This window comes from Oncorhynchus masou, chromosome 5, assembly GCF_036934945.1.
Source record: "Oncorhynchus masou masou isolate Uvic2021 chromosome 5, UVic_Omas_1.1, whole genome shotgun sequence".
NCBI lineage: Eukaryota > Metazoa > Chordata > Actinopteri > Salmoniformes > Salmonidae > Oncorhynchus > Oncorhynchus masou.
Window position 1 is genome coordinate 61,688,812 of NC_088216.1, and position 11,575 is coordinate 61,700,386.

The following is an 11,575-nucleotide window of genomic DNA, read 5'->3' on the forward strand; positions in this document are numbered from 1 at the left end:
CAAATAAAAATACTGCCATGCTGATACTGAGGCAGAGTTGCTGTAACTGAATCAGGATCACATGAGTGGCAGTAGTGTTTAGTACTAGCCCCATACGTGTGTGCACATTGGGAACAGAGGCTCAAGCTGAGACCTAGATGCCAATGTGGTCTGGCTCTGAGCCAACTTCTCCATTCAAACCCTCCCTCCCTCTCTTTCTCTCTCTCTCTCTCTCTCTCTCTCTCTCTCTCTCTCTCTCAATTCAATTCAAGGGCTTTATTGGCATGGGAAACATGTGTTAACATTGCCAAAGCAAGTAAGGTAGATAATATATAAAGTGAATATATATATCTATATACTCACTCTCACTCTTGCTCTCTGCTCTCTCCTTCAAACATGTTCTTTTCTCTCCTTCCAAAGCATTCTCTCTGTTTTTGGCAGTCATGTGGCTAGTCACTAGAGCTTGATGTAGTGTTGGGGGTGTGGGGGGGGAAGATACTCAGCATTTCACCCTGTTTGAATACTTAGAACAAGCATCCTTCCTTCTGCCTTTCAGAGAAGTAGCCTAATCACAGATCTAATATGATATTATTTAATTTGCATAGCTCATCCAGTTGTATGTATAGTTGTGTAACACATCTGTAAAGAGCATCTACAGTAACGATCACTTTTACATCATGTCATCTTGTTTCCTACATAACTGGGTAATCAATGGAAGGATCCGTGAATGAGAGGAAGTAAAGAGAGATGGGTTTCAAACACAGCCACTGACTCGGTCTTCCTCTATCAGCTCTCTGCTACACACACACATACACAACTGTCCTGCTACAGCTCTAAGGGCCTTTTCCCCGACACATTAAGCCTAGTCTTGGACGGGGAAGTATTTTCATTTGAGATCCTCCATTGGTAATGCTTCTTAGTCCAATCTTAGGAGCTAGGGTTAAGGTTAGGTTTTTGGGTTAAGGTTAGGGTTAGGGTTAAGGTTAGGGTAAGAGTATGGGTTAGGTTTAGGGTTAGGGGTTAGGGAAAATAGGATTTTGAATGGGACTGAATTGTGTGTCCCCACAAGGTTAGCTGTACGTGTGTGTGTGTGTGTGTGTGTGTGTGTGTGTGTGTGTGTGTGTGTGTGTGTGTGTGTGTGTGTGTGTGTGTGTGTGTGTGTGTGTGTGTGTGTGTGTGTGTGTGTGTGTGTGTGTGTGTGTGTGTGTGTGTGCGTGTGTGTGTGTGTGCGTGCGTGCGTGCGTGTGTGTGGAGAGATGAGATAATTGGAGTCGGCCACAGGGTGAAGGGGTCAGAACTCTAGAGCTCCTTTGTCCAGAGAACTGACCCCTGATTGTTCTGACAGAAGCCAGGGCCAATGGCACAGCGCGCACACACACACACACATTGACACACACACATACTCAAACACACACGTGTTCATGTACACTTTCACACTCAGGCGAACACATTCTATGTTTTTGAAACATCATGATTCTGGTTACCTTTTCTGGATTCAAACCGTGGCCAGTCAGATGGTAGTGTGTTGTGGTCGTGGATTCATGGTCTCCTGTGTTATAGTTGTGTTATGGTTGTGTTGTGGTCGTGGACTCATGGTCTCCTGTGTTATAGTTGTGTTATGGTTGTGTTGTGGTCATGGTCTCATGGTCTCCTGTGTTATAGTTGTGTTATGGTTGTTTTGTGGTCATGGTCTCATGGTCTCCTGTGTTATAGTTGTGTTATGGTTGTGTTGTGGTCATGGTCTCATGGTCTCCTGTGTTATAGTTGTGTTGTGGTCGTGGACTCATGGTCTCATGGTCTCCTGTGTTATAGTTGTGTTATGGTTGTGTTGTGGTCGTGGACTCATGGTCTCCTGTGTTATAGTTGTGTTATGGTTGTGTTGTGGTCGGGGTCTCTTATGGTCTCCTGTATTATAGTTGTGTTATGGTTGTGTTATGGTTGTATTATAGTTGTGTTATAGTTGTGTTGTGGTTGTGTTATAGTTGTGTTCTGGTCGTGGTCTCTTATGGTCTTCTGTGTGTGTCTCTCTGTGCAGGCTAATGTTGGTCAGATGGACTCAGCCAAGGACATGTGGAAGATGATCGTTGGAAACCTCGCCCTCATCCAGGTACGAAACACTATGGAACATCCCATAACACCTGGATGGAACACTGGGGAACACAGAACAACATTCAACATATTCCCAAACAAAACAGGTCACAGATATAAAACAAAATATGCCCAATCATTGTGTTACCATACATGAACAGTGTCAGATGTAAAAGTGCTGAATCTGTGGTTCATGGAACCCCTCAACCCCAGACTTTGGATCCCCGACAGTCACGTAATCTGCTAGATGGATCCCTGCGTGCTGGGTCAGCTCACCAGGGGGTTACAGGAAACTGACATACACACACACATACACACACACACACACACACACACACACACACACACACACACACACACACACACACACACACACACACACACACACACACTACAGTTTACAGTAACCCTTCCCTCCCTTTCTCTGCCTCCTAGGTCCAGGCCACAGTAGTAGGGTTCCTGGCATCCATCGCAGCAGTGATCTTTGGCTGGATCCCAGAGGGGAACTTTAGACTGGGACATGCTATCTTGCTGTGTGCCTCCAGTGTGGCTACCGCATTCATCGCCTCTCTGATACTAGGTACCACTAGGAGGATAGGAGACAATAATCTTTAATACTGATTCACGTTTTTCAGACTGTAATTATTCATGGGCACATGGTAACCCTAGATACGATTTGACAGCAGAAAATGGATTATATCAACTCAGCAAAAAAAGAAACATCCTCTCACTGTCAACTGCATTTAATTTCAGCAAACTTAACATGTGTAAATATTTGTATGAACATAACAAGATTCAACAACTGAGACAAACTAAACAAGTTCCACAGACATGTGACGAACAACAATTGAATAATGAGTCACTGAACAAAGGGGGGGTCAAAATCAAAAGTAACAGTCAGTATCTGGTGTGGCCACCAGCTGCATTAAGTACTGCAGTGCATCTCCTCCTCATGGACTGCACCAGATTTGCCAGTTCTTGCTGTGAGATGTTACCCCACTCTTCCACCAAGGCACCTGCAAGTTCCCGGACATTTCTGGGGGGAATGGCCCTAGCCCTCACCCTCCGATCCAACTGGTCCCAGACGTGCTCAATGGGATTGAGATTCGGGCTCTTCGCTGGCCATGGCAGAACACTGACATTCCTGTCTTGCAGGAAATCAGGCACAGAGCGAGCAGTATGGCTGGTGTCATTGTCATGCTGGAGTGTCATGTCAGGATGAGCCTGCAGGAAGGGTACCACATGAGGGAGGAGGATGTCTTCCCTGTAACGCACAGGGTTGAGATTGCCTGCAATGACAACAAGCTCAGTCTGATGACACACCTCCCCAGACCATGGCGGACCCTCTACCTCCAAATCGATCCCGCTCCAGAGTACAGGCCTCGGTATAACGCTCATTCCTTCGACGATAATCATGAATCTGAACATCACCCCTGGTGAGACAAACTGTGACTCGTCAGTGAAGAGCACTTTTTGCCAGTCCTGTCTAGTTCAGCGACGGTGGGTTTGTGCCAATAGGCGACGTTGTTGCCGGTAATGTCTGGTGAGGACCTGCCTTTACAACAGGCCTACAAGCCTTCAGTCCAGCCTCTCTCAGCATGTGTTTGTGCGTTCCTGGTGTAACTCGGGCAGTTGTTATTGCCATCCTGTACCTGTCCCGCAGATGTGATGTTCGGATGTACCGATCCTGTGCAGGTGTTGTTACACGTGGTCTGCCACTGCGAGGACGATTAGCTGTCCGTCCTGTCTCCCTGTAGCGCTGTCTTAGGCGTCTCACAGTACGGACATAGCAATTTATTACCCTGGCCACATCTGCAGTCCTCATGCCTCCTTGCAGCATGCCTAAGGCACCTTCACGCAAATGAGCAGGAACAATGGGCATCTTTCTTTTGGTGTTTTTCAGAGTCCATGGAAATGCCTCTTTAGTGTCCTAAGTCTTCATAACTGTTACCTTAATTGCCCTCCGTCTGTAAGCTGTTAGTGTCTTAACAACCGTTCCACAGGTGCATGTTCATTAATTGTTTGTGGTTCATTGAACAAGCATGGGAAACAGTGTTTAAACCCTTTACAATGAAGATCTGTGAAGTTATTTGGATTATTACGAATTATCTTTGAAAGACAGGGTCCTGAAAACGAGACATTTCTTTTTTTGCTGAGTTTATGTTAAATATTCCATAAAACTGATTATGATTGGTGGGTTTAACATTACGCCCCTCTTTCTGTCTGCAGGGATCATTATGATTGGTGAGTTTAACATTATGAACCCTCTTTCTGTCTGCAGGAATCATTATGATCGGTGTGATCATTGCAGCCAGGAAGGTGGGCATCAACCCTGACAACGTGGCCACGCCCATCGCTGCCAGTCTGGGAGACCTGATCACCCTCTCTCTGCTGGCTGGCATCAGCACAGGATTGTACAAGGAGCTAGGTACGACACACACACACACACACACATACACACACGAAAGATACAGAAACACACACACACACTTGTGATACAGATACAAACACAGACACACAAACACACACTTGTGATCTCAGAATTAAATGGAACATGTATATATAGTGCATAGTATTGCTATGCTTGAGATACAGATACACACACACTCAAACACACTCATCACAAACACCCACTTTACGTTACACCAGGGGTGGGCAACTCCAGTCGTCGAGGGCCTGATTGGTGTAACAGTTTTGCCCCAGCTAACACACCTGACTCCAATAATCACCTAATCATGATCTTCAGTTTAGAATGCAGTTTGATTAATCAGCTGTGTTTGCTATGGATGGAGGAAAAGTGTGACACCAATCAGGCCCTCAAGGACTGGAGTTCCCCACCCTGGCTTTACACCTATCTGTCTCCCCCCAGGGTGTGAGTGTGGTAGTAAAAGTCCCATTAGAAACACTTTAACTCACCCCTTAATAACTGCTAGACTCTTAAAGTAAGGATCTTATTTTAACATAGGCCTACTTGAGGTTTGGCTCCACCACTAACCTCACAGTGGTAGGGGATGTATGTATGTCTGACTGTGTGATCCCATAGCTACAGTGAGGGAAAAAAGTAGTTGATCCCCTGCTGATTTTGTACGTTTGCCCACTGACAAAGAAATGATCAGTCTATAATTGTAATGGTAGCTGTATTTGAACAGTGAGAGACAGAATAACAACAAAGAAATCCAGAAAAACGCATGTCAAAAATGTTATAAATGGATTTGCATTTTAATGAGGGAAATAAGTATTTGACACCCTCTCAATCAGAAAGATTTCTGGCTCCCAGGTGTCTTTTATACAGGTAACGAGCTGAGATTAGGAGCACACACTGAGAAATTATAAATAATATAATATATCCCATTTAGGAGCACACACTTAAAGGGAGTGCTCCTAATCTCAGTTTGTTACCTGTATAAAAGACACCTGTCCACAGAAGCAATCAATCAGATTCCAAACTCTCCACCATGGCCAAGACCAAAGAGCTCTCCAAGGATGTCAGGGACAAGATTGTAGACCTACACAAGGCTGGAATGGGCTACAAGACCATCGCCAAGCAGCTTGGTGAGAAGGTGACAACAGTTGGTGCGATTATTCACAAATGGAAGAAAAGAACACAAAAGAACTGTCAATCTCCCTCGGCCTGGGGCTCCATGCAAGATCTCACCTCGTGGAGTTGCAAAGATCATGAGAACAGTGAGGAATCAGCCCAGAGCTACACGGGAGGATCTTGTCAATGATCTCAAGGCAGCTGGGACCATAGTCACCAAGAAAACAATTGGTAACACACTACACCGTGAAGGACTGAAATCCTGCAGCACCAGCAAGGTCCCCCTGCTCAAGAAAGCACATATACATGCCCGTCTGAAGTTTGCAAATGAACATCTGAATGATTCAGAGGACAACTGGGTGAAAGTGTTGTGGTCAGATGAGACCAAAATTGAGCTCTTTGGCATCAACTCAACTCACCGTGTTTGGAGGAGGAATGCTGCCTATGACCCCAAGAACACCATCCCCACCGTCAAACATGGAGGTGGAAACATTATGCTTTGGGGGTGTTTTTCTGCTAAGTGGACAGGACAACTTCATCGCATCAAAGGGACGATGGACGGGGCTATGTACCGTCAAATCTTTGGTGAGAACCTCCTTCCTTCAGCCTGGGCATTGGAAATGGGTCGTGGATGGATATTCCAGCAAGACAATGACCCACAACACACGGCCAAGGAAACAAAGGAGTGGCTCAAGAAGAAGCACATTAAGGTCCTGGAGTGGCCTAGCCAGTCTCCAGACCTTAATCCCATAGAAAATCTGTGGAGGGAGCTGAAGGTTTGAGTTGCCAAATGTCAGCCTCGAAACCTTAATGACTTGGAAAAGATCTGCAAAGAGGAGTGGGACAAAATCCCTCCTGAGATGTGTGCAAACCTGGTGGCCAACTACAAGAAACGTCTAACTTCTGTGATTGCCAACAAGGGTTTTGCCACCAAGTCATGTTTTGCAGAGGGGTCAAATACTTATTTCCCTCATTAAAATGCAAATCTATTTATAACATTTTTGACATGTGTTTTTCTGGATTTTTTGTTGTTATTCTGTCTCTCACTGTTCAAATAAACCTACCATTATAATAATAGACGGGTCATTTCTTTGTCAGTGGGCAAACGTAAAAACTCAGCAGGGGATCAAATACTTTTCCCCTCACTGTATGCCGTCTAGTGTTAGCTCATCACCACACTCTGCGGCATGTGATTCAGAATAATGTGTTTTTTATTGCCCCCACGACCACACATAAATACATGGAAACACTCACGATTTCCCTTTCAAACCCAGTCTGAGTTTCTATATTGAGCTGATGAAGTGTGTGTTATATAGCATAGCGATGATGTTAACCCCTGTGTGTGTGTGCGTGTTCTCTTATAGAGTTTAACGACTATGCCAACCCGTTGGTGTGTGCTGTGTTTGTGGCAATGACCCCTCTGTGGGTGCTGATCGCTCGGAGGATCCCGTCCACCAGAGAGGTGCTCTACTCAGGCTGGGAACCTGTCATCATCGCCATGGCAATCAGCAGGTACAAGACCTATGTTGAGCCACTCTCTCACCTCTGTCTTGTGTCTCGCCCCTTCTCTCCTCTCTCTGTCCCTAACTTTCCTCTTATCTGTGTATCTGTTCTCTAACATGTCTCACCCACCTCTCATCTGTGTCACTGTTCTCTAACCTGTCTCACCCACCTCACATCTGTGTATCTGTTCTCTAACCTGTCTCACCCACCTTACATCTGTGTATCTGTTCTCTAACCTGTCTCACCCACCTCTCATCTGTGTCACTGTTCTCTAACCTGTCTCATCCACCTCTCATCTGTGTCACTGTTCTCTAACCTGTCTCATCCACCTCTCATCTGTGTCACTGTTCTCTAACCTGTCTCACCCACCTCTCATCTGTGTATCTGTTCTCTAACCTGTCTCACCTACCTCTAATCTATGTCACTGTTCTCTAACTTGTCTCACCCACCTCTCATCTGTGTATCTGTTCTCTAACCTGTCTCACCCACCTCACATCGGTGTCTCTGTTCTCTAACCTGTCTCACCCACCTCACATCTGTGTCACTGTTCTCGAACCTGTCTCATCTATGTCACTGTTCTCTAACCTGTCTCACCCACCTCTCATCTATGTCACTGTTCTCTAACCTGTCTCACCCACCTCTCATCTGTGTCACTGTTCTCTAACCTGTCTCATCTACCTCTCATCTGTGTATCTGTTCTCTAACTTGTCTCACCCACCTCACATCTGTGTATCTGTTCTCTAACCTGTCTCACCTACCTCTCATCTATGTCACTGTTCTCTAACCTGTCTCACCCACCTCTCATCTGTGTCACTGTTCTCTAACCTGTCTCATCCACCTCTCATTTGTGTCACTGTTCTATAACCTGTCTCACCTACCTCTCATCTGTGTATCTGTTCTCTAACCTGTCTCACCCACCTCTCATCTGTGTATCTGTTCTCTAACCTGTCACATCCACCTCTCATCTGTGTATCTGTTCTCTAACCTGTCTCACCTCTCATCTCTGTATCTGTTCTCTAACCTGTCTCACCTACCTCTCATCTGTGTATCTGTTCTCTAACTTGTCTCACCTACCTCTCATCTGTGTCTCTGTTCTCTAACTTGTCTCACCTACCTCTCATCTCTGTATCTGTTCTCAAACCTGTCTCACCTACCTCTCATCTGTGTATCTGTTCTCTAACTTGTCTCACCTACCTCTCATCTGTGTCTCTGTTCTCCAACTTGTCTCACCTACCTCTCATCTGTGTCTCTGTTCTCCAACTTGTCTCACCTACCTCTCATCTGTGTCTCTGTTCTCTAACCTGTTTCACCTCTCATCTGTGTCTCTGTTCTCTAACTGTCTCACCCACCTCTTATCTATGTCACTGTTCTCTAACCTGTCTCACCTACCTCTCATCTCTTCTGTCTCACCCGTGTCTGTCCTGTGTCTCACCTCCCCTCCTCTGTGCTCTCCTTAGTGTTGGGGGTCTGATCCTAGATAAGACTGTGTCCAACCCCAACTTTGCTGGTATGGCTGTCTTCACTCCTGTTATCAACGGTGAGACTCCTGGCATTGAAATACCCAGCACATAACCACTCATACACAACCACTGATACGAGACCCCTCATAGACTATGCCTGTCTGTCTCATACATGTACTGTGATGTGCTCTGCCAGGTGTGGGAGGTAACCTGGTTGCAGTGCAGGCCAGTAGAATCTCCACCTATCTGCACATGAACGGTATCCCAATGGGAGAGCCTGATCCCAACCCCAGAAAATGCCCCACTCCCTGCACCTCTTTCTTTGGCTCACGTGAGTATTGATTGGTTTTATGTTAAGGGTAAATGTTTACTGATGCAAGATTGCAATCAAAATGTTGGTTTGTTGAGTGTTATTATGTAAACACGTCTTTCTTGCCCCTCTCTCTCAGATGTGAACTCTCGTTCGGCGCGGGTGCTCTTCCTCCTGGTCGCTCCAGGTCACCTGGTCTTCCTCTACACTATCAACTCCATGCAGGGAGGACACACCACTCTAACATCCACATTCATTGCCTTTTATATGGCAGCTGCTCTACTGCAGGTACACGCACACACACTCACCACTCACTCTCGCGCACACCCCTCCCCCTCCTCACAACTCTCCCTCTCTGTCTCTAGGTGTTGATCCTGTTGTACCTGGCTGACTGGATGGTCCACTGGATGTGGAGTAGGGGGATGAACCCTGATAACTTCTCTATTCCTTACCTGACGGCCCTGGGAGATCTGTTGGGGACCGGCTTCCTGGCCCTCTGCTTCCATGTCCTCTGGCTCATTGGAGACAGAGACACCGACGTGGGAGACTGAACACACACAAACCTGGACAGCATACATACACGGCATCAACGCCAGAACACCGGAAACAACCTGAACAACGGAACTGTACAGTATCTCCATTTAGACATCTGAACCACAGAACAGCTGAATGAATTTCAGACCCAGACCTAACCCCTGACCCTTTGACCCCAACCTCCTCCCCCCTCCCCTCACTGGATCTCAGACTACTCAACTCTTTCTTTATTTGACTAAATAAGAGAGTTCTACTACTATTGTTTTTTATTATTATTACTACAATGATTATGATTATTATTGGTAATAGTGAATTTGATATGAATCTATATCTGTTTTATCTTTGGGCAGATTAATCCTCATTATTTTCAATGGGGACATTCTCCCTTGGGCCAGTCACGTTGGCCACATTTGTAAAGATGAGATATATTTTAAAGACTTGGGAAGACAGACAGCAAAAAAACTCACACAAGCCTAGAATGCTTTATCACCAAGTGCTATATATATAAATATATAAAGAGATTAATTAATGATGAGATAAGGTGCCGATTCCGATCCGAGTTAAGCGCCTGTAAATGGAAGTGAATTCCCTTTTTATGCACTTTTCTCTGTACGCGTATTCTGACCTTGAATTTAAGCATGAGAATAGCATTATATTCACCCGCTATTCATTCAGGGTGGAGATCTAAGAAATGAAGGTGTGGTGGAGGTGTGTCTACACTGTATTCTGACCTTGACTTCATTCCACCACCTTTACGCGCGAGGAAACCAGGAGTAAGATTGAGCGAACCTACCGGTTCCAAGTGGAAAAAGCGTCTACTTTCTTTTTTCCAATAGAAATAACAGCTTTCTCCAATAACTATAAATTGTAAATTGATAAGAGTGGTTGATAAGAGCTAGATAAATGAGTAATCCATTTGGAGAAGGGGATTGTAAATACACACAGCAATTGTTTTAGATGATTTTTCCTTATGATCCGTGGAGACGAATATGAAACCAAACTGAAAATCATATCAACATGACATGTATTGTGGCCCCTTTTCCACTGTGAATTAGGCTATAAATAGATGTGCTGTTATTCCACAGTTGTATTGTGTGCCTGTAATGGTCTGGGTGTAGCGGGTGCAGAGGAGTCAGGCGCAGGACAGCAGAGATGAGTAACACAAGTAACTTTACTCAAATATTCGTAATACCGAGCCCACAATAACGTACTGAACATACATAAAACAATCACGCACAAAAAACATGGGGAAAACAGAGGGTTAAATAATGAACATGTAACTGGGGAATTGAAACCAGGTGTGTAAAACAAAGACAAAACAAATGGAAAATGAAAAGTGGATCGGCGATGGCTAGAAGGCCGGTGGCGTCGACCGCTGAACGCCGCCCAAATAAGGAGAGGGACCGACTTCGGCGGGAGTCGTGACAGTGCCCTCATAATTTGCGTAGATGAAATTTGGAGACCCAAGCTTTAGGCTTCTGTAGGGCTGAACCTGCCCAGTTGATATAAGCGCTTTAAAATATTTTAATTATATGCCCTGGCTTTTCTCCATTTTATTTTACAATTTGTATCATGTTAAATATTAGCCACTATCGGGAGCCCCCATCAGTAATACCCACATACATTTATAACTGTCACTTTAGTGTTAGTTCTTCAATTTGTACCTTACCCTTTGCATCATTCCATTCCGTTTACCTTTCTTTCCTCTGTCACATCCGTGAAGTTGTTCCTGAGGGTCGCTAGCATTACTGGATCATATTAGGTCAATGCTGTCCAATATTTAGGGACATGTAGCCTATTTGAATCATTATGGAACTCGGACCACACGTAGCAGTTTGACCATTGTCATACAGTTCCAATATTTGTTATTAAATGATTTATTTATTTTTATGTTACCCCTTTTTCTCCCCAACTTTGTGATATCCAATTGATAGTTACAGTCTTGTCCCATTGCTGCAACTCCCGTACGGACTCGGGAGAGGCGAAGGTTGAGAGCTGTGCGTCCCCCGAAACACAAGCCAACCCTTGACACAATGCCCGCTTAACCCAGAATCCAGCCGCACCAATGTGTCATAGGAAACACCGTACACATGGCGACCGTGTCAGCGGGCATTGCTCCCTGCCCGCTACAGGAGTCGCTAGAGTGCGATGGGACAAGAACAT

At 45.3% G+C, this 11,575-nt stretch overlaps 1 protein-coding gene across 1 annotated transcript in view; it reads left to right on the forward strand.

The window, feature by feature from the left end:
* The window catches only part of LOC135540049 (solute carrier family 41 member 1), a 28,658-nt gene extending 17,351 nt beyond the window's left edge, over window positions 1-11,307 (forward strand). Inside the window, exons 4-11 of the mRNA XM_064966362.1 lie at window positions 2,015-2,086; window positions 2,503-2,647; window positions 4,349-4,495; window positions 6,970-7,117; window positions 8,566-8,645; window positions 8,765-8,899; window positions 9,018-9,166; window positions 9,244-11,307. Coding sequence (XP_064822434.1) covers window positions 2,015-2,086; window positions 2,503-2,647; window positions 4,349-4,495; window positions 6,970-7,117; window positions 8,566-8,645; window positions 8,765-8,899; window positions 9,018-9,166; window positions 9,244-9,429 — 1,062 coding nt within the window. The 3' untranslated portion in view covers window positions 9,430-11,307. The remainder of the gene's footprint in view (window positions 1-2,014; window positions 2,087-2,502; window positions 2,648-4,348; window positions 4,496-6,969; window positions 7,118-8,565; window positions 8,646-8,764; window positions 8,900-9,017; window positions 9,167-9,243) is intronic.
* The last annotated feature ends 268 nt before the right edge of the window (window positions 11,308-11,575 follow it).